Source organism: Lepidochelys olivacea (assembly GCF_965140295.1).
Source record: "Lepidochelys olivacea isolate rLepOli2 genome assembly, chromosome: 14".
Classification (NCBI taxonomy): domain Eukaryota; kingdom Metazoa; phylum Chordata; order Testudines; family Cheloniidae; genus Lepidochelys; species Lepidochelys olivacea.
In genome coordinates, this window is record NC_140424.1 from 39,699,719 (window position 1) to 39,720,603 (window position 20,885).

At 46.5% G+C, this 20,885-nt stretch overlaps 1 protein-coding gene across 1 annotated transcript; it reads left to right on the top strand.

Annotated features, from left to right (window-relative positions):
- Nucleotides 1-4,784: 4,784 nt before the first annotated feature.
- On the top strand, nt 4,785-14,911 carry LOC311530791 (uncharacterized protein). The gene is made up of 4 exons (XM_084647694.1): nt 4,785-4,999; nt 9,542-9,668; nt 10,270-10,383; nt 10,711-14,911. Exons 2-4 carry the CDS (start codon nt 9,542-9,544, stop codon nt 13,500-13,502), a joined length of 3,033 nt encoding a protein of 1,010 aa, XP_084503820.1. The 5' UTR covers nt 4,785-4,999; the 3' UTR covers nt 13,503-14,911.
- The last annotated feature ends 5,974 nt before the right edge of the window (nt 14,912-20,885 follow it).

Here is a 20,885-nt window from a genome sequence, read left to right on the forward strand (position 1 = left end):
ATTGATTCTTCTCCAGTGTGCTTTTTCTGTTGGTCCTATATGCAAACTGGGCTTCAGTTGTGTTCACCTACAAGTCATCATTTACATATGAATCGTGGGAGGCAGATGACTCGATATCCCTTTGTCTGGCAAAACTTGTTTGTCTACCCTGCTTTGATTCAGACTTTAAAACATATTTTCCAGTATATAAACATAGTTCCTTAAAGATCATCTGCTCACACTTCTTGTAATGATCATGAGGAACAGTGTGACATGAGCCTTTATTGGAGACCACCCATGACCCATTGTGGGTAAATACTATGAAAGCAGTGCATTAGGTGTAGTGAGTTTGTCAGGCCTGATAGGCGTTGCTGTCATAGAACGATGCTCCCTTTTCCAGTTGACATTGAGGAGCTCTTAGGGTCATGCCAGAGCTTCCAGTTCTTCAGGTTTTCAGACTCTTCTATGGGTCTGTGGGGAAAATTTGTCATCTAAAAGGGAAGTCGCCTCTGGCTAGCATTTCCCATTTGCCTGCCTCCCATGGAAGGAGAGTCAAGCTGCCTGGGGAGGCATTTTTTTGAACCTAGGTAGAGCAGTTGTGGGTAGGAATGATAATAGTGTGTTTTGTCAAAGGGCTGTGAGATCTATTGATGAAAAGTGCTATCTGAGAGCCAGGCAATGTTCAGATTTATTTTTGACCTAGCTCAGTTCAGTCTCCCAGATCCTAATGGAGGAGGCAGCAGCTCGTGACCCAGGATGAACAAAGGGAGAGTTGGAGCACGGCCTCCTCTCTCTGAGCAGGGCCCAGACCCCTCTGCACACAACAGCTACTGAATCAACTCCCTCCACTGCCCACCCCTCCAGACCTCTATCCTGGAGGGATCAAGGGAAGTCCAGGCTGGATTAAGGCATAGGCAACCTAGGAATGAGTCTGGGGCTCCATTCATTGGCCGGGGGTGGGGGTGGAAAGGGCCCTCAGGAGTCTGCCCCACAACAGGGGTAAGAAGGAGCTGTGTTCACTACCCACTCGGGTTTGGTTTAGGCTCACCCCCATTTCAGGCAGGGGGTGGGAGGAACACTGCTGAGAGAGTGATGTTGAGAGCTGGTCGGTGCGAGGGCTGAAATTGACTGAATGATGCTATAACCTCACAATGCCACTCACTCAATTTTGGACCCAGTGCCCCTCTCCCATTATGATGCGTGTTATGTTGTCAGACGTTTGGCTGCGTGTGTGTGTTCTGTTAGTGTGCTGTCCCAGCTCTGTGCAGGTAGCTGGCACAGCAGACCTCGAGCGAACCGCCCAATGACCACAAAATCCGTTAAGGTACGAAGGCACCCAGCCAGGTTTATTATCGGCAAAGCACGGTCCTAGTATCCCTCAGATTCTACCGGACCACTAATGCATGTACACTCATAACAACGAACCCAGCTCAGTCAGTTGGAGGGACTTTCCACTGCCCCCGAGGCTGGACAAAGACACTTCCTCTGAGATGCATTTTTATACACCAATACGAACAAGTTACGTATTGCTCCTGACGTTACCAGGGTGCCACCCTCTGACATATTAGGGTGCTACCCATTGCCTTGTACGTGTTGGTTCGATCAAAACATCCCTATTCATCATGCTGCCATCATGACCTTATCTTTAGGATGGGTCAGTATGTTCCTTCTATCTCTGGGGAATGTGCTGGTATTGAGGTGTTCTGGTACCACCTTTCTAGAATGTGTTTGCATGCATGGCCTGTGCCTAGTACTTCTTAGGTATGTGTGTTTCTGTAATATCAGCCCTGTTCTTGCCAGATTCTGTGAGCAGAGCCTGCCTCTTCCTCACAACTTAACATTGTTTATATCAGCCAAGTTTCGACTACTTTAGCCCAGGCCTCAGGCCTCATACCAGGCCTCTGATACATGGGCTTATGTTTCAGGCCCTCTTCTTACTACATTCCCCCACTTTTTGTTTTTTTATGGGGAGGATGTTTACCCATCATCCCAGAGAACCATAATGCATGGACTGAAGATGAACCAGTGGGCTAAACACTGTTATGTGGTCAACTTACTTTGCCATCCATACATTCATGCCCCATCTGTCCCTTGGTCTGCACATTCCTTCATATGACCGATGGACAGATTTTATTTTCCAATTGATTGTAGTCCCTTATAGTGGGCCTGGGAATGTTAGGCCCGGGACCATGACTGAGGAATGTAGTATTATGATTGAGCCTTAGAGGCACTCCCAAATAATTAATATATATGAATAATATGGATATGGCGTATATATTTGTAGCTTATATGGGTATATAGGTATGTGTACATATGACACCACCTTATATCCAAGCATAACCATGTTTTTCCAGTCTGCTGGTGTACTCTGGCCCTTTAACTTTGGTGACACAGATAGAAACACACTCCTATTAGAGCAATTGCAGTTATCACCTGTATCATCATTAGTAGTCAGCTGAGTGTTTTGAAATACTGGGCTAGGCATTGTTATAGGGTGTTCCACAGTGTTATGTATAGGAGAAGTAAAACATGAATTTGAAGTCGTGACACTACAAATGATGCCTTTATATATAAATGTCTTAGTTACTACACAGTACTGCCCATGTATGTTATAAGTTACTCTTACTGCTGGTGGTCACCCTCTGGTAAGCTTTGCTGGGCAGGGAACAAGAGCTGCTAGCTTCTCTGTTCCATGGATTGCATTGCTCTGTGACACACCAGTGGTTGACATAGATCCAGTTAAAAGAAAAGGAGTACTTGTGGCACCTTAGAGACTAACCAATTTATTTGAGCATAAGCTTTCGTGAGCTGTAGCTCACGAAAGCTTATGCTCAAATAAATTGGTTAGTCTCTAAGGTGCCACAAGTACTCCTTTTCTTTCTGCGAATACAGACTAACACGGCTGCTACTCTGAAATAGATCCAGTTGTTTTTTATGGGTGCTGCCTTTCAGATAACCTACTGAATGGACAGTAACCAATGGATCAAGTATTGCTGTGTCAGGATGTAGTATTGATATCCAGACACGGAAGAAGATTGTTTTGAATAACATGCGCCTCTGTTAGGATGCAGTGTCACTGACCCAAATTATGACTGGTACGGACAGGCAATTTGTGTACCCAGTTTGTAGGTACTATAACTTTTCTGTTTGTTTGTTTAACGCTTTGTTCTTTCCTTGCCTTCATGTTGTTTGCGGCCATTCATTTGTTAATTTTTACCTGTGCGGTGGTTACACAGTTTCGCAATGTTATGTGCCTTGTCAATGATGTACAGCAATACAGTACTCATACGGTTGCTTTTACATAGTAGCCAAGTTTAACTTAACAAACAGTGGTTTTTAGCTGATTGCCAACTTAGTTGTCATAGAGTATCAGAGTTGGAAGGGACCTCAGGAGGTCATCTAGTCCAACCCCCTGCTCAAAGGGGAACCAATCCCCAATTTTTGCCCCAGATCCCAAATGGCCCCCTCAAGGATTGAACTCACAAACCTGGGTTTAGCAGGCCAATGCTCAAACCACTGAGCTATCCCTCCTCCATATAGCCATTGTCCATATATGGTAGACTGAGGTGTATTTGACCAGTCTCTTATTTATAAAGCACTTCATTTTTCATGATGCTTGCGGGTTCCTTCACTGTATACTGATATCTTCTGGTGTTTTTGTGGTACGATATCTTCTGGTCTCTTTGGTCTGTAGGATGCAACCTTAAACAGCTTACGTTAGTTAACATAATAAAGTTTTTTGTTTGGTTGTTTGACATTTCTCTTGTTTTTAGTAACCCAAGTTTAAAACACAGATTAATTTAGTGTGTTTACAATGTAATAGGGACCAAGTCTTTTATAACTCAAGCTATACTTTTGCAATTGTTGTGTAGACATTCACTTTCACTTGAGGTGCATTACTAATATTTTACACTAAGTGGAATGCTTAATGGCTAAACTAGATGCTCACAATCTTCCATGAGAAGGTGCATTGCTTTCCCTTGCTGAACACTTTTTGAGCAAAAGAGTTAGTAACTTAATTTTTACCAAGCTTTTTAGACGTAATTTGCTTGTGATGCCAATTTCACTTTTGTTAACTGCTTAGAAACACAAACGTTAGCAACCACTACTTCCCTTTAACATAAGTTAAAAGAGAATAAAAATTAAACCAAAATGAATTTTAAATACAGGTCGATGCAAATAATTTGAAGGTATAAAAGTTTTCTGACACTTGGTTGTGTTGGGGGAGACAAAGGTGGAAGTGTGTTGAAAAGGTGGAAACCAGTTCAGTGACAGTATTGTTTGCTACTTTTCCCTCCTGTGCACTTACTTGTCCCGTTCTGACAGGCACCAATGAAGGTTTAGGTTTTACCGGAACCTGGCTTTTATCATACAGGGGTGGTTGCAATGTGGTGGACACTGTTTCAAGCAAGGACTCAGATCCTTCTGCTATTCGATTCCACCAGGGTGGTGTATAAGCCAGGAAAATTCCCCACAATAGCGGGGACCATTCCCCTGCTTATCTCTGTGCATATTTATTGGGTTTTTTTGTAAAGTTAATTAAGTATTTCAGGGAAAAGCATCAGAGCGGCCACCAGCAAGGGTTGCTAGCCCCACCCTTGAGGCCACCAAAAATTTGGTGGTGAGAACCCCTGGGCTAGATGCTCAGGACGGGCCCTTCTGACCTTAGAGTCTGTGAGGGTAACAGGAGCCGGGCACAGGGATGCTGCAGAAGGGTTGATTGATCGCTAGGACCCAGGAGCGGCTGGGGGGCGGCTCTGGGGGGAGGATCGCGGGGCTCAGGCCCGGCCCCAGGAAGTGACTCGCAGCCGCTGCGGTGACTCTGGCTCCCGGCGAGATCCCCGCGCCCCGGCGGCTGGTGCTGGGAGCCCAGAGCCCGGGCTGCAGCCGGGAGAGGGGAACCTCCAGCCGGGCCCTGCCCGCTGCTCCCCGGGAGCCTCTCCCAGGGCAGAGCCCCCAGCCCGGCCAGGGCCCCTTCCCGGCCCGGCCCCTGCCCCGGGGGGCCCCGCTCGGAGGGAAGGTAAGAGAGACCCGCCCCCCCCCCGTCACCCCCGGGCCGCAGGGGGCGGGTTTGGCCCCGGGCTGCTCCCCGCGGAGCCGGCTGCGATTCCCTGCCCCGGGCCCGGGAAAGCTGCCGCCAGCCCCCGGCGTGTGCGGGGCGGGGGGAGCCCGGGCCGGGCTGGGGGCTGGGGCAGCCACACGGGGATGGACGGCGCACTGAGGAGGGTGGGAGCCGGGGTACAGGGGGTAAAAGACCCCCCGATGGGGTGAGCCAGCTGTAGTGCTTGCAAAAATCAGGGGAGGCGGGGGCAGAGGGGCTTTTCCTCCCCCTTTTGGCAGGATCTCAGCTCCCATTTCCCCGCCCGTGTCCTTAAAGGCCCAGTGCATCGCAGAGCCTGGACAGGGCCCCTCTCCCCTCCTGTATACGATGTTACTGATGTTAGAGGAGACTTGATCCAGTGCAATATTTACAGACCCTCCCCCGCCCCGAAAAAATATCATTGTCACACTGACTTTTAGTGTTTAAAAGAATCCAGTCCACAGTTTCTATGTTTGCATAACGCCGCCCAGTGCTTCATAAATGTGTTTTAGCCAGGGTGGCTGTTCCTCTGTGTTTGACTCCTCTTGGCATCCAGTCTATGATGTTTCACTCCTTTAAATTCTTTCCTTATAAAAATGTTCTTTTTATTACTCTGAGCTCTTCATCCTAAACTTCATTAGCGTTGTGCGGATGGACGTCATTGTGCCCTGGAATTCATATTTTTAATAGCAAATAATCATGGGAAATATTCATAGATGCTAGTATACCTTCAAATCAGCGGCACTGCTTTGGGTACCCACATGGCCCCACAGTATGCCCACATTTTTATGGCTGATTTAGAACAACGCTTCCTCAGCTCTCGTCCCCTAACGCCCCTACTCTACTTGTGCTACATTGATGACACCTTCATCAACTGGACCCATGGAAAAGAAGCCCTTGAGGAATTCCATCATGATTTGAACAATTTCCATCCCACCATCAACCTCAGCCTGGTCCAGTCCACACAAGAAATCCACTTCCTGGACACTACGGTGCTAATAAGCGATGGTCACATAAACACCACCCTATACCGGAAACCTACTGACCGCTATTCCTACCTACATGCCTCCAGCTTTCACCCTGACCACACCACACGATCCATTGTCTACAGCCAAGCTCTACAATACAACCGCATTTGCTCCAACCCCTCAGACAGAGACAAACACCTAGAAGATCTCTATCAAGCGTTCATACAACTACAATACCCACCTGCTGAAGTGAAGAAACAGATTGACAGAGCCAGAAGAGTACCCAGAAGTCACCTACTACAGGACAGGCCCAACAAAGAAAATAACAGAACGCCACCAGCCGTCACCTACAGCCCCCAACTAAAACCTCTCCAACGCATCATCAAGGATCTACAACCTATCCTGAAGGATGACCCACCACTCTCACAGATCTTGGGAGACAGGCCAGTCCTTGCTTACAGACAGCCCCCCAACCTGAAGCAAATACTCACCAGCAACCACACACCACACAACAGAACCATTAACCCAGGAACCTATCCTTGCAACAACATAGGGCTCTGGCCACCACTTGCCAGGATACAGAGTGTCAGTCATTCTCTGTGCCCAGGCAGCAAGTCTGCAGTCACCCCTGCCCTGTAGGGGTCTTCACAGTGATCACACACCTGTGTCCCACCACCTTGATGCTTGAGTAACACATTGGGGAAATTGAGGCGCACACACACAGTATTCCAAGAAAACATTAAGAACATCCCCACTTCATCACACCCTGGGATATCAGTTGGCTGCTCGGCACAAGAGCATGCTCATGGCTGATGTGTGGGAAGGGTTTTCTGAGAAGTGTTTTGAAAGGAAGGAGACCCTGATGTTCTTCACATCCGATGAACCCAGGTGCTTCTGCTACATGTGGCCACATTACAGAGACAGGGCTAGATTCACAATGGCATGTAGGCACCCAAACCCCAGGCTAAGCACATAAATCTGGGATTAGGAGCCTAAATCCTAAGAACTAAGAATGGTTCAAGGAAGAACACTAGATTTGTTTATGTGTAAACTGATGGCTCAAGGGAATATACCAAAGTTGTATTGTTCAAGCTAGACAATAGTTACTGATCATTCCTGGTTATGGGCAGTGTTCCTTCAAGGGAGCTCACAATGCAATTTGGCAGCTTCAGTATTTTGGATACCAATAAAGGATTTATTAAAGCTAACGTTAAAAAAAAATTACATAATACACAGGTTAAGAAAAGAGTCTGTGTACATCTGAGTATAGTGCTTAGAAATATCCACTAATACGAAGTTTGTTTTAAAAGTCAAAGATACATGAAGTACATAGTCAGCAATAACTCAAATTCAGGGGAATAAATTTAACAATACAGTGTAGATATTAGAATCCGAATACTTGGATACATCACTCATGAAATGAGTATACAGAGAGTTGTTTGTCGAAAGCAAATATATCATTGAGTGTAAATTGTCTCTCGGTAATTGAGAATTTGCAGGCGTGGGTTCGTTAACATCTGGAGCAGAGATTCCCCCATCATGCAGTGCTTCCCTGCTTTTCTGGTCCCAGAGTTCAATGCGGTTCTTGCCTTGGAATCTCTGTTCTCCATTCTGTATGCTAATGGGGGTGCTTCCTTGTCCCATCTTCTATGAAAATGAGGCTAGGGGAGTTGCCTTAATCCCGTTACCCTTGTCCGGACACCACCTTTTCATTGCTTTCTGTAAGTCTTTCTTCTGATTGGTTTTGGTTCAAGCAGAGGCACCGGGGCGGGGTGGTCCTTGAAGAGTCAGACAGGCCGGATACTGTGCCCTGGTTCCCCAAGAACACAGAGCTGATAGGTAACACTGCCTGCCCTGGGACTGGGGGCAGAGTCCAAGGCGGCTCGTTAATTGGGTGTTGCCACCAGAGGGCTCTGGTTATTGCTAAGGGAGAGGAGGAGGCGGGTGTGTGTCTCTCTCTGCTCAGGATATTAGAGCTCTGGAGTTGAGCTCCCTGGGTCTGAAGCTGCTGCCTCCTGTATTTTGACCTGGGAGCCCAAACCTAGAAGCTGCTTCTTATCCAGCAGAGGAGAGACCTTTGTTAAATCCCCCTCTGTGCCCAGCCCAGTTGGGAACTTGCTGTGGTGGCTGGAACCAGCCCATGGGGCAGCCCCGGGCTCTGCCGACACGAGCTCCTAAGCTGGAGCCTACAGGTGATGGGGGGGACCTGGGGGAAAGGGCTGGAGCCGGGCAGGAAAGTGGCTCTGCTCAAAGGGCCCCTTTGAGGGACCTGCTGGTGAGTTTGACCTACGTGGGGAGGGGGCTCCCTGTGTGTCTGTGCGTCCCAGAGCTGCTGCCCTCATGGATACACCCAGGTTCAAACCTCTGTTAGCAGTGGCTGATCTGCCTAATGAGACCAAAGCCCACAACAATGGAGCAGTCACCATTTCTCCTAAGGCGAGGGACAATGATAAAAAAGAAGAGAGGAGAGACTGGAAGGGGCACCAGGAAAAACAAATGGGGAGGGAGGTTCCCAGCTCCCAGACCTGCCCAGATCCATTCCCTGCACCCTCCTGGGCAGACTGACTCTCCTGGGAACAAGGGGAGGAGCTGAGAGAGGGAAAACCAGTTGCTGACTCTGCTGAACACGGCACTACTTGGGAGGGAAAGGGGAGAGTTAGAGGGAGTGACACAACAATGTCAGGGGGAATCCCCCAAAGTGGCTCCTTTGATTCTGCTCTTTTTCCGGCATTCAGCTCAGAGATGCTGTTACGGGGAGAGTTTAAAAGTGCCCCAGTGGGTTTAGTTCTTCTGGGAGGGGCCTGGCCTGGATGGTAATGAATTAATTGGATTTCTTCCCAGCATGGCAGAGTCCAGAGCATCTGTCTGCAGGGAGAGAGCCTGGGGGGAATCAGGGTGTGACATGGACTCAAGCCCCTTCTGAAACCTTCCCAATAGACCCTCTGGCCCTGACAGATTTCACTCGAGATCATCCCGTCTTCCAGGAGACAGGGAAGGGAAATGGCTGTGATGGAGCCAGCTCAGGTAGGGGATTTTCAGGGAGCTGCTGGGCAGGGGGAGGGAGAGGCAGGGAGGAGACAGGGTGTGATAAACCTGCTGATTTTCTGAGTAGGAGGGGGCATACCACCGTTTTCCAGACTCCCAGTGCTGGAGCCTGACCCCACTGGCCAGAGGCTGCTGTGAAATATGAAGGGAAGCTGTCTGGATTCTTATCCCTGTCCCTGACTCAGAGCTCTGCTTCCCATATCAGCCATATTATATGGCTGGCAGGTGTGTGGTAATTGGTAAATGAGAAGACCCTGCCCTGCTCCATCTGCTGGGGGGGTCAAGGAGCTCTTACCTCCCCACCCCATGAAGACTCCTGGCACTCTGAGCAGGATGGGGATGGGATTCTGCTACTCTGGCCCGCCCAGAGCTTCCGAGATGTTTTTTTTTTCTTTCTTCCTTTCCCATGTGACTAGTGGGATTGTGGCTGGGGCAGCAGGTGCTGAGTGCGGATCTCTTGTTGTTCCAGATGCCGGTGACCTTCGAGGAGGTGGCTGTGTATTTCACCCAAGGGCAGGGAGCTCTGCTGGACCCCAATCAGAGAGCTCTGTACAGGGACGTCATGCAGGAAAATTATGAGATGGTGACCTCGCTGGGTAAGGGATTCCTGTCTGCTCAATTATTATAAGTCATGGTGTCTTCATTTCTGACTCGGGTAAGGTTCTTCCCTGGTCAGTAGATTGAAGGAGAATGGGTTCCATAATGTGCAGCTGCCATGTGAGAGAAACTTTCAATGGGACACGGGTGTCAAAACCTAATGGAGATGCTAAACCATGCCCACCCCTCCTGCATTCAATAGGGCAGAAGTCGTTCATTGTCCTGTCTGTATTGTTTCTTATTGACACATAAAATCCCTCTCCCTTTCCCTTCTTGAGAATAGCTCCAACCCTGGAGAAGACTCTGGGCTCTGCAGATTTAGAAATAGGAAATGGTATATCTCCAGAGCTGTGTGCGCGTCAGCAAGGCCCCACAGCACACAGATCCTGGGAACTCCTTGTGAGGGTGTAACAATTCCCCTCACCTCCCCAGATGTCTGCCTCTCCCAAGACGGCTCAGTGACCATATTCCCGTCCTGTTGGATTCCGTGCTTCCCCAGCAGAGCATGGGGAGAGATACCACTCATGGAATGCCCTTTGTGACAGACACTCTCTCAATCCTCCATGAGCCCTGATCTGGTCTGATTTCCCCCCTGCACAGGATTTCCCATTCCCAAACCTGATCTGATCTCCCACCTGGAACGAGGGGAAGAGCTGTGGGTGCCCGATCTCCAGGCCTCCAAGGAAAGAGAGATCCCAAGAGGCCCCCACACAGGTGAGGACTGACACAGAAACCATCTGGGGAATGAAGGAAAACGTTGAGAATCCCAAAAATATAGCGTGAGTAAGAGCCCTTAGTTCTTCCTCATCTCAGCCAGGGCAGGGCTGTAGTCAGCAGATATCGCTCATGGCTCTCCACCCGTCCTGTTCGCTGCAGGAGTCTCCTTCCCAACGTTCCTTCCCTGTGAATATTTAGGTGGGATGTGGAGGCAAAATCCAGTTGCTCAGTGTTTACAGTGTTAGCGTGTTGGGTTTTCCCTTGGTGCTATTCCTCTTTCTCCCCAGCACAATGACTCCTGTCTGGATTGTCTCTTTCTCCCAGCAGGTGATGAGAGAGTGAATGAGAAGGAGGAGGGGAATCATCATGAGGAAGTTCCTGGGGAAGTGGAACCACAGGGGACCTTTGTGGGAAGAGCAGACGGGAGTTTATCCCAGTGCCTGAAAGAGGGAGAAGCCTGGGGAAATTGGCACAGGTCAGAGAGGCAGCTGGAAAACCACCCAAGGAAGAAAGTGGATGAATCTATTAAATGTGGGGGAGTATACAAGGATACCACAGCCCAGCAGACAAATCCGAAGGAAGAGAAACCCTATCAGTGCCTCGAATGTGGGAAAGGATTCATTCTGAGATCACACCGTGTGACACAACAGACAATCCATACTGGAAAGAAACCCCTTCAATGCTTGGACCGTGGGGAAAGCTTCAATAACCTCTCACTTCTTAATAACCATGGGAGGAGCCACATGGGAGAGAAACCCTATCAATGCCTTGAGTGCGGAAACTGTTTAAATTGGAAGTCAGCATTAATTACACATCAGATAAGCCCAACACGAGAGAGACCCCATAAGTGCTTAGAGTGTGGAAAATGTTTCATATGGAGGTCACACCTTGTTAAACATCGGGCATTCCACATAGGAGAGAGACACCACAAGTGCTTGGACTGTGGGAAAAGTTTCATACAGAGGTCAGACCTTATTAAACATCAGGCAATCCACACGGGAGAGAGACCCCATAAGTGTTTGGACTGTGGGAAAAGTTTCAGGAACAGATCAGCCCTTTCTAAACATGAAGCAATCCACACAGGAGAGAGACCCCATAAGTGCTTGGATTGTGGGAAAAGTTTCATACAGAGGTCAGACCTTATTAAACATCAGGTAATCCACACAGGAGAGAGACCCCATAAGTGCTTAAACTGTGGGAAAAATTTCATGAGGAGGTCAGACCTTCTTAAACATCAGGCAATCCACACAGGAGAGAGACCCCATAAGTGCTTGGACTGCGAAAAAAGTTTCCTATGGAGGTCAGACCTTGTTAAACATCAGGCAATCCACACTGGAGAGAGACCCCATAAGTGCTTGGACTGTGGGAAAAGTTTCATACGGAGGTCAGATCTTGTTAAACATCAGGCAATACACACAGGAGAGAGACCCCACAAATGCTTGGACTGTGGGAAAAGTTTCATACAGAGGTCAGACCTTGTTAATCATCAGGCAATCCACACAGGAGAGAGACCCCATAAATGCTTGGACTGTGGGAAAAGTTTCAGAAACAGATCAGCCCTTTTTAAACATCAGGCAATCCATACAGGACGGAGACCCCATAAGTGCTTGGACTGTGGAAAAAGTTTCATACAGAAGTCAGACCTTGTTAAACATCAGGCAATCCATGCAGGACAGAGATCCCACAAGTGCTTGGACTGTGGGAAAAGTTTCATACAGAGGTCAGACCTTGTTAAACATCAGCTAATCCACACAGGAGAGAGACCACATAAGTGCTTGGACTGTGGAAAAAATTTCATACGGAGGTCAGACCTTGTTAAACATCAGGCAATCCACACAGGAGAGAGACCCCACAAGTGTTTGGACTGTGGGAAATGTTTCATTCAGAGGTCAAACCTTGTTAAACATCAAGCAATCCACTCAGGAGAGAGACCCCACAAGTGCTTGGACTGTGGGAAAAGTTTCACACAGAGATCACACCTCATTAAACATGGGAGAATCCACACAGCAGAGAGACCCCATAAATGCTTGGACTGTGGGAAAAGTTTCAGAAACAGATCAGCCAGTGTTAAACATCAGGCAATCCACACAGGAGGGAGACCCCATAACTGCTTATGCTGTGGGAAAAGTTTCACACACAGCTCAGACCTCATCAAACATCAGGCAATCCACACAGGAGAGAGACCCCACAAGTGTTTAGTCTGTGGCAAAGGTTTCATATGGAGGTCACACCTTGTTAAACATCAGGCATTCCACACAGGAGAGAGACCCCACAAGTGCTTGGACTGCGGGAAAAGTTTCATACAGAGGTCAGACCTTGTTAAACATCAGGCAATCCACACAGGAGAGAGACCACATAAGTGCTTTGACTGTGGGAAAAGTTTCAGAAACAGATCAGCCCTTTTTAAACATCAGGCAATCCACACAGGAGAGAGACCTCATAAGTGCTTGGACTGTGGGAAAAGTTTCATACAGAGATCAGACCTTATTAAACATCAGGCAGTTCACACAGGAGAGAGACCTCATAAGTGCCTAGACTGTGGAAAAAATTTCATGAGGAGGTCAGACCTTGTTAAACATCAGGCAATCCACACTGGAGAGAGACCCCATAAGTGCTTGGACTGTGAAAAAAGTTTTCTACGGAGGTCAGACCTTATTAAACATCAGGCAATCCACACAGGAGAGAGACCCCATAAATGCCTGGACTGTGGGAAAAGTTTCAGAAACAGATCAGCCCTTTTTAAACATCAGGCAGTCCACACAGCAGGGAGACCCCATAAGTGCTTGAACTGTGGGAAAAGTTTCATACAGAGGTCAGACCTTGTTAAACATCAGGCAATCCATACAGGAGAGAGATCCCACAAATGCCTCAACTGTGGGAAAAGTTTCATACGGAGGTCAGACCTTGTTAAACATCAGGCAATTCACACAGGAGAGAGACCACATAGCTGTTTGGACTGTGGGAAAAGTTTCATACAGAGGTCAAACCTTGTTAAACATAAGGCAATCCACACAGGAGAGAGACCCCACAAGTGCTTGGATTGTGGGAAAAGTTTCACACAGCGATCACACCTCATTAAACATGGGAGAATCCACACAGGATCTAAACTTCTGTGACACAGGGAGAGAAAGGTTTCAGAGTAACAGCCGTGTTAGTCTGTATTCGCAAAAAGAAAATGAGTACTTGTGAGCTGTAGCTCACGAAAGCTCATGCTCAAATAAATTGGTTAGTCTCTAAGGTGCCACAAGTCCTCCTTTTCTTTTTAGGGAGAGAAAGGGTTAAGCAACTTGCATGTAATTGACCCAGATTCAACCTTTAGAGATATGTTAGAAAAGTGTTTCCACATTAGATAAGCTTGAGCTTTGAAATGTAAACTTGTGTTGTTAAAGACATGGAAGGAGATGGTAACTGTAGTAGTCTATGTTTACCTTTATCTTGTTAGAGGTTAACAATGGAACCTAACGGTTCCTGTCTAGGGCTGTATTCTGTTAAGTCAGAGATCAAAAGGGAATATTAACATGTAAATGAAACTTGGGTGTAATAATGTCATCGTCTGCATGTCTCTTTAAAGTTTGTGGTTAACTGTCTATGAACTGCTTTATGGATAATTACCTTATGTTAATCCCTGAAATTAATTACTGGTGATGTTTAGGAAATAGAAGCTTACTTCAAAAGCCTAGTGAACAATAGTTCACCCAAGGACTGTGTGCTGACGAGAGGCTGCAAAAATATGTATAAAAACTCTTGGGACCTGATCTTTTTATCTCAGATCTTCTTAAGCTTTATTTGGGGGAAGTTCGAATCAGAAGACTGAGATCTCCAGTCCAGCTGGACCTCCCAGATATCGAACATTTGGACATTGGACTAGAACATGATGAAATGATTCTGAAAAGGATTCTATTCAATTCTAAAGCACCATCTCTGCAGTGAAACTGACCTAAGGACTCTAATCATGTCTGTGTGTATAATGATCTTTTAACCAATACTCTCTCTCTTTTCTTCTTTTAATAAATCTTAGTTTTGTTCATAAGAATTGGCTGTAAGCGTGTTTTTGGGTAAGAACTGAAGTATTCATTAACTTGGTGGGTGATGTGTCTGATCCTTTGGGATTGGTAGAACTTTTTATAAGATGAACAAGATTTTTAGTAATCCCCATCATGTTGAAGTGGGATGTCTGGGAGGCAGCCCCAGGCTGGGTTGCTTCAAGGGAGCTGTGTTTTGGCCTCTGTGTAGCTGGTACAGTATTGTAGAAGCTGTTTGGTTGCTGGCTTGGTGAATTGAAATATTGGAATATCCACCAATTTTGAGGATTGTCTGCCCCATTCTTTGCAAAAAGAAAAGGAGGACTTGTGGCACCTTAGAGACTAACACATTTATTTGAGCGTAAGCTTTCATGAGCTACAGCTCACTTCATTGGATGCATTCAGTCGAAAATACAGTGGGGAGATTTATATACATAGAGAACATGAAACAATGGGTGTTAGCATACACACTGTAATGAGAGTTACATCTACCAATGTGATATATGCCATCATGTGCCAGCAATGCCCCTCTGCCATGTACATTGGTCAAACCAGACAGTCTCTACATAAAAAAATAAATGGACACAAATCAGACATCAAGAATTATAACATTCAAACACCAGTCGGAGAACACTTCAATCTGTTCGGTCACTCGATTACAGACGTAAAAGTTGCAATTCTTCATCACTTAAGATGAGCTATTACCAGCAGGAGAGTGGGATGGGGGGAGAGAAAACCTTTTGAAGTGATAATCAAGGTGGGCCATTTCCAGCACATTTCCAGGAGTTAACAAGAACGTCTGAGGAAGGGGGGGGGGGAGAGGAATAAACAAGGGGAAATAGTTTTACTCAGTATAATGACTCAACCACTCCCAGTCTGTATTCAAGCCTAAGTTAATTGTGTCCAATTTGCAAATTAATTCCAATTCAGCAGTCTCTCGTTAGTCTGTTTTCGAAGGTTTTTTGTTGAAGGATAGTCACTTTGAGATCACAAATCGAGTGACCAGAGAGATTGAAGTGTTCTCCGACTGGTTTATGAATGTTATAGTTCTTGACATCTGATTTGTGTCCATTTATTCTTTTACGTAGAGACTGTCCAGTTTGACCAATGTACATGGCAGAGGGGCATTGCTGGCACATGACGGCATATATCACATTGGTGGATGTGCAGGTGAACGAGGCTCTGATAGTGTGGCTGATGTGATTAGGCCCTGTGATGGTGTCCCCTGAATAGTGGGCACAGTTGGCAACGGGCTTTGTTGCAAGGATAGGTTCCTGGGTTAGTGGTTCTGTTGTGTGGTGTGTGGTTGCTGGTGAGTATTTGCTTCAAGTTGGGGGGTTGTCTGTTAGCAAGGACTGGCCTGTTTCCCAAGATTTGTGAGAGTGATGGGTCGTCCTTCAGGCTAGGTTGTAGATCCTTGATGATGCGTTGGAGAGGTTTTAGTTGGGGGCTGAAGGTGACGGCTGTCTGGGGAAGACAATGGGGACTGAATGGTTGGGGCTGGGGGAGCTGGGAAGCAAGGGGAGCTGGGTGCTGGGGCTATCAATTTTTTGGGGCTCATGGGATAAGAAGAGAGGAAGAGCACAGGGGTAGAGAGGTGCTGCCTCTCATCACTCACCCCCTCTGCCCCTTTCTCCCTGCCCCCTCTGCTTTTAGACAGCACCATTATCAGAGACTGGTTTCCACAGGGCCTTTTCTTCGAAGCCTGGTTTTCCCACCTCTGCTACAGCAGCATCAGCCTCTGCGAGGGAAGCAGCATTTCCTAGTGGATAGCAAACTGGCCTGGGACTCAGGAGTCTACTGGGAATAAATGGGGAGTAATCATATCAGTCTCCGAGAGTCTGTCTAGGGCAGGAAAAGTGGTTGGGATTAGCTAGTGCGTCTCCTTTATTCCTCCACCCCTGTTCTAGTCTAGACTGACCCTGAGCAATTTATTCCAATCCCCCATTAGCAGAGTGATTGTTAGAATCACTAAGTCCCCCCCTTTGGGATGAGATTGTCTCATTCCCAGACATCCTCATATTCCTCTAGCTTATGCTGAAAAGCATTTAATTATTTTGTGCTGTTTCTCCCGTATACACCAGCATTCAATAGATTCTAAAAGAGCTGGAGCAGGGATAGTAAAATAATGTGGTGTTTTAACTTCTGTGTTGTTTGAGAGGGACTGGATGAGTCTGGGGGATTCCCTCCTGCCCCCATCAACCTCACCTGTCTTCTCTCACAGAGCAGCCTCTGCCCAAGCTGTGGAGAGTTTATCCTTTTCCCTTTCTACCCCTCCCGCTTCATGTGTGTCATTTACCACAGTGTCCTTTGCCCACCATGCTTAGGAATAAAGCTTTGATTTCTTTGATCCTCAATCGGGCCCCTGAAAACTTGAGAAGAAAATGTCACATTCCTGAAGGGGAAATTCAAATGAACCCCAAAGCACAGTTTGAGCTTCAATCCCTATTGCTAAAGTAGCATCTGGAGTTTTTCCAGGCAAATCCAGAACATTTCTAGATAGGAAGTTTTTGGTTAGGTTCTTTTTTTTTTCCTTTTCTTTTTTTTTCCCCATTACGATGATGCTAAAACTTTTGTCAATAACACAGTCAAATTATGTGCTGGTGCTGAGTAAAGCAGGTTCAGCCTGTTCAGAAGGAAATAGGTAAATTTATTCTCCAGATTTTGAGTCTTAAGATTCTCTAGGATTTCACTTCATGAATGGGAAAGTGGTTTGTAGCCCACCCTGGTTTGTGTGGGGGGGTTCTTTTTGGTGAAGCCTGTTCTGCCACGTATTTTGATATTAAATTACTTTAACAGGATGTAACTCAGATTTATTGAGGACTTCAAAAGACAAATGATCACTTGCTAGAATAGTCCTTTCTGATTTTCTTTTCACGTTTCCCTATGTCGTGAGATTTTCTTGTCCTTTGAACAATGAAAATGATCAGCATCTATCCGCAAAAACACTAAGGTTGAGCACTCCGAGAGTCAGAGACTGAAATGGGGAAGGAAGTGACTGCCTGATCCCTGCAGAGATGTGAGATACAATCAGGATGGGGAGAGAGTGGTTGGGTGGACAGGGCCTTGACATTATCTGATTAAAATATGACCATGTAGAGCATTGTTGCTACCACTGTGATAAAATTGCAATGAATCTTACACAAAGTGTGCTGTGTAAGGTGTCAATGGAAAGGGCATGATTTGCTGAATATGACTATGCTACTTGTATGTATGTACCATTTTTGTATTTGAAGTTATGACTACTGGCTCTATACCTGTATTACAAAAATGTTTGCTCCTGGGTAACACCCACAAGGTAGTTCACCTGCACATCTTGGAGGAACTATTCAAGTTGAGTGGCCCATCAAAAGAACACTTAACTCACAATGGCAGATGCCAACCTGCGCTGAACGGACTTTATGTAATGGCCTCTTCTGTGAGTGACTAAACGAAATCAGGCATGGACATGTGACTTGCCCATGTGACTCCACACACCATCTTGTTATTGTGGTTTGCCACAGTGAGAACAATGAGGTTCCCTTCACTTGAGAGAAGTTATAAAAGGCCCTGGAAACATCTCTGTTTTGCCTTTTTCCTGCTCAAACCTGTGGACTATGGACTTATACTAATGGGAGCATTCTAACCAAAGGACTGAGGACTTTCCAATGATTTGGAAGCAGCCAGAGACTTGACTTAAGCCAGCAGTTTATTCCATCCCTGCTACAAGCCTGAACCAAGAACTTTGCATTTATTGTATGTATTTGATTCCTTTAATCAAATTTTAAGTCTCACCTTTCTTTCTTTTTCATAAATAAGCCTCTAGATTTTAGATACTAAAGGATTGGCAGCAGCATGATTATTGGGTAAGATCTGAGTTATATATTGACCTGGGTGTTTGGCTGGTCCTTTTGGGATCAGAAGAACCTGCTGTTTAATTAAATTAATTGTAAATAACCACTCATTAAGTTCAGAGTTTTTGGTGGTGATATAAGGGCTTGAATGCCTAAGGAAACTGCTTTTTGGACGTCTTGTTAGCCAGTGTGGTGAAACAGAAGTTTATTTTTGTTGCTGGTTTGGTATATGTCATGGGAGAATAATCACCAGTTTTGTGGTGTGTCTGCCTCATTTCTCAGCAGTTTGTCCTGAATTTGGTATTTTCAGTTGTGACCCAGGGAGGCACTGTTACAGGCACAGTTTGCTCTTGTCAGCCAGACAGCTGAGGCTGAGAACTGTGAACTCACTGCACATGTCCCAGAGAGAGAGGAAGTGTCCTAGGAGTGCTGGATGAAGTGATCCTTGAACTCTAAAGGGCTACCAATGATGCCCCAAGAGGACTGAAGTGGAGAGGGCTCGGCGTTTCCCCATTACTGAGAGGAGGAGGTCAGGCAAATGCCTCTCTCATGGATTGTTAGCGCTTTTCTACCAGCTTTAACTTGTTCCTCTTTCCCTGGGGCACGTGTGTAGCTGGAGCACCAATGTGCTGGGCTGGAGCTGAAATGCACCATGCTGAGCTGGGTGTTGGATGGGGTTGGGGGGGGGGGGAATTTAGCTTTTATTTCTTGCTTTGAAAAGAACAAAGTAGCATTTAGTTTATCAAACTCCCAGTGTCCCTTGTCTTCAATAATGAGGGGGAGGGGAAATGGTCTTTAATGGACTCTGAGGTTGTCCGGCTGTCACCCATTGATGCAGCTGGGGAAAAGGCTGGTATTCTGGGGTGTATTAATGTGTATTAATGTGAGTGTTGTGTGTAAGTTTGCAGGAGGTCGTTGTCCTGCTCCGCTGGGCACTGGGGAGGCCTCAGCTGGAGTCCTGTGTCCAGTACTGGGCACCACACTTTAGGAAAGAGGAGGACAAATTGGATCGAGTCCTGAGGAGAGCAACAAAAATGGTAAAAGGTTGAGAAAACCCGACCCGTGGCGGAAGGTTAAAAGAAGTGGGTCTATTAGTCTTGAGAAAAGCAGACTGGCCATGGTCTGCAGACCTGCTAAGGGCTGTTATACAGAGACTGGGGATCAGTTGTGCTCCGTGGCCACTGAAGGGAGGATGAGAAGTAAAAAGTGTTAAACTGCAGCAAGGGAGATTTAGGTGCGAGATTAGGAAACTTTCTAACCATGCAGGTATTTAAGCTCTGGAATAGCTTCGAAGGGAGCTTGCGGAATCCCTGGCATTGGAGCGGGGTGGGTTATTTGTTTTTTTTTAAGCCCCTTGGAGGTGTTATTTTGCCCTCCTTGAGCTCCACAGGCTGAAGGTTCCGGCTGTGACGTTTTCTCAGGGTGCCCAGGACTGTGAATCTCCTTGTTGCCTCAAGGCAAGGGGGACGTGCTGCTGCTGAACTGGATGTCTGTTCCCTGTCACCTCCAGCCTTTTAGCTCCCCACACAAACTCCCCAGGGCTCTGCTAGTCCTTACTTTGCCTTGCAGGTTCACACTAGGCACAACCTTGTCCTCGAGCTCCTCCATCATGTCCTTCTCTAGTGTCCAGGCCCTCTCCACTAGACACTCAAATTTCCAGGTAAGCTGTCCCCAAAGGGATCATACCAGCTTGTTTCAAGATTAGATACAGGCACTAACTGTGAAATATCAGTATCACCAGGCCTTTTAACATAAAGTGTGTTGTCATATAATGAAACAGTAGAACCACGAAGGCTTTTACAACGTGTTCTTATGTATCACTCCTAATAGGTTCAAGGGTTTTTCCAGAAAACCCTGCACATTGTACATTTTTACAGTTCTTGGTATCCGCACCACAGTCAGAAAAGTTAACATTAGCATTAAGATTAAATTTATTACAAGTGTACATTCACAATCAGTTTTGTTATGCCTTTGGCTCAATACCATTGGGGTTTTGGCATTTTAGGGTTAACCTAAAAAGAAAAGGAGGACTTGTGGCACCTTAGAGACTAACCAATTTATTTGAGCATGAGCTTTCACACTGTAGCTCACGAAAGCTCATGCTCAAATAAATTGGTTAGTCTCTAAGGTGCCAGAAGGACTCCTTTTCTTTTTGCGAATACAGACTAACACGGCTGTTACTCTGAAACCTAGGGTTAACCTGTGGCACATAAACTTTTTCCCTTTCTCCCTGTTCCCGAGGGTCAAAATTTGAACTCTTTTGTGTAAGAGAATCCATTGGCTGGCTGGGTGAATCCTCTGCTAATGGCCGTGGGCAAGTCTTTCTCCCCCCAGTCAGTCCGGGAATTTGCATCAACACAGACACTAGCTTGTTTACTAGTTTTCAGATCCCCAAGTATTACCAATCCCAAGGCTGGACTCTGTCTTAAAGAGATACTATCCATTTTCACTAGCATGTTAGATTCAAGGTTCTTTTGTCCTTCCATTACCAACCTCTGCTTCCACATGGAATCAGATGTCAAGTCCATTACGAGACTACAGGTCATATTCAAATTGTCTAGAGATGAGAGTTTACCTGCTGTCCCCTGCATCCTTGTGGATTCAGTTATAGGGCTGTTCTGCTCTGAAAAACCAGTAACCCGAT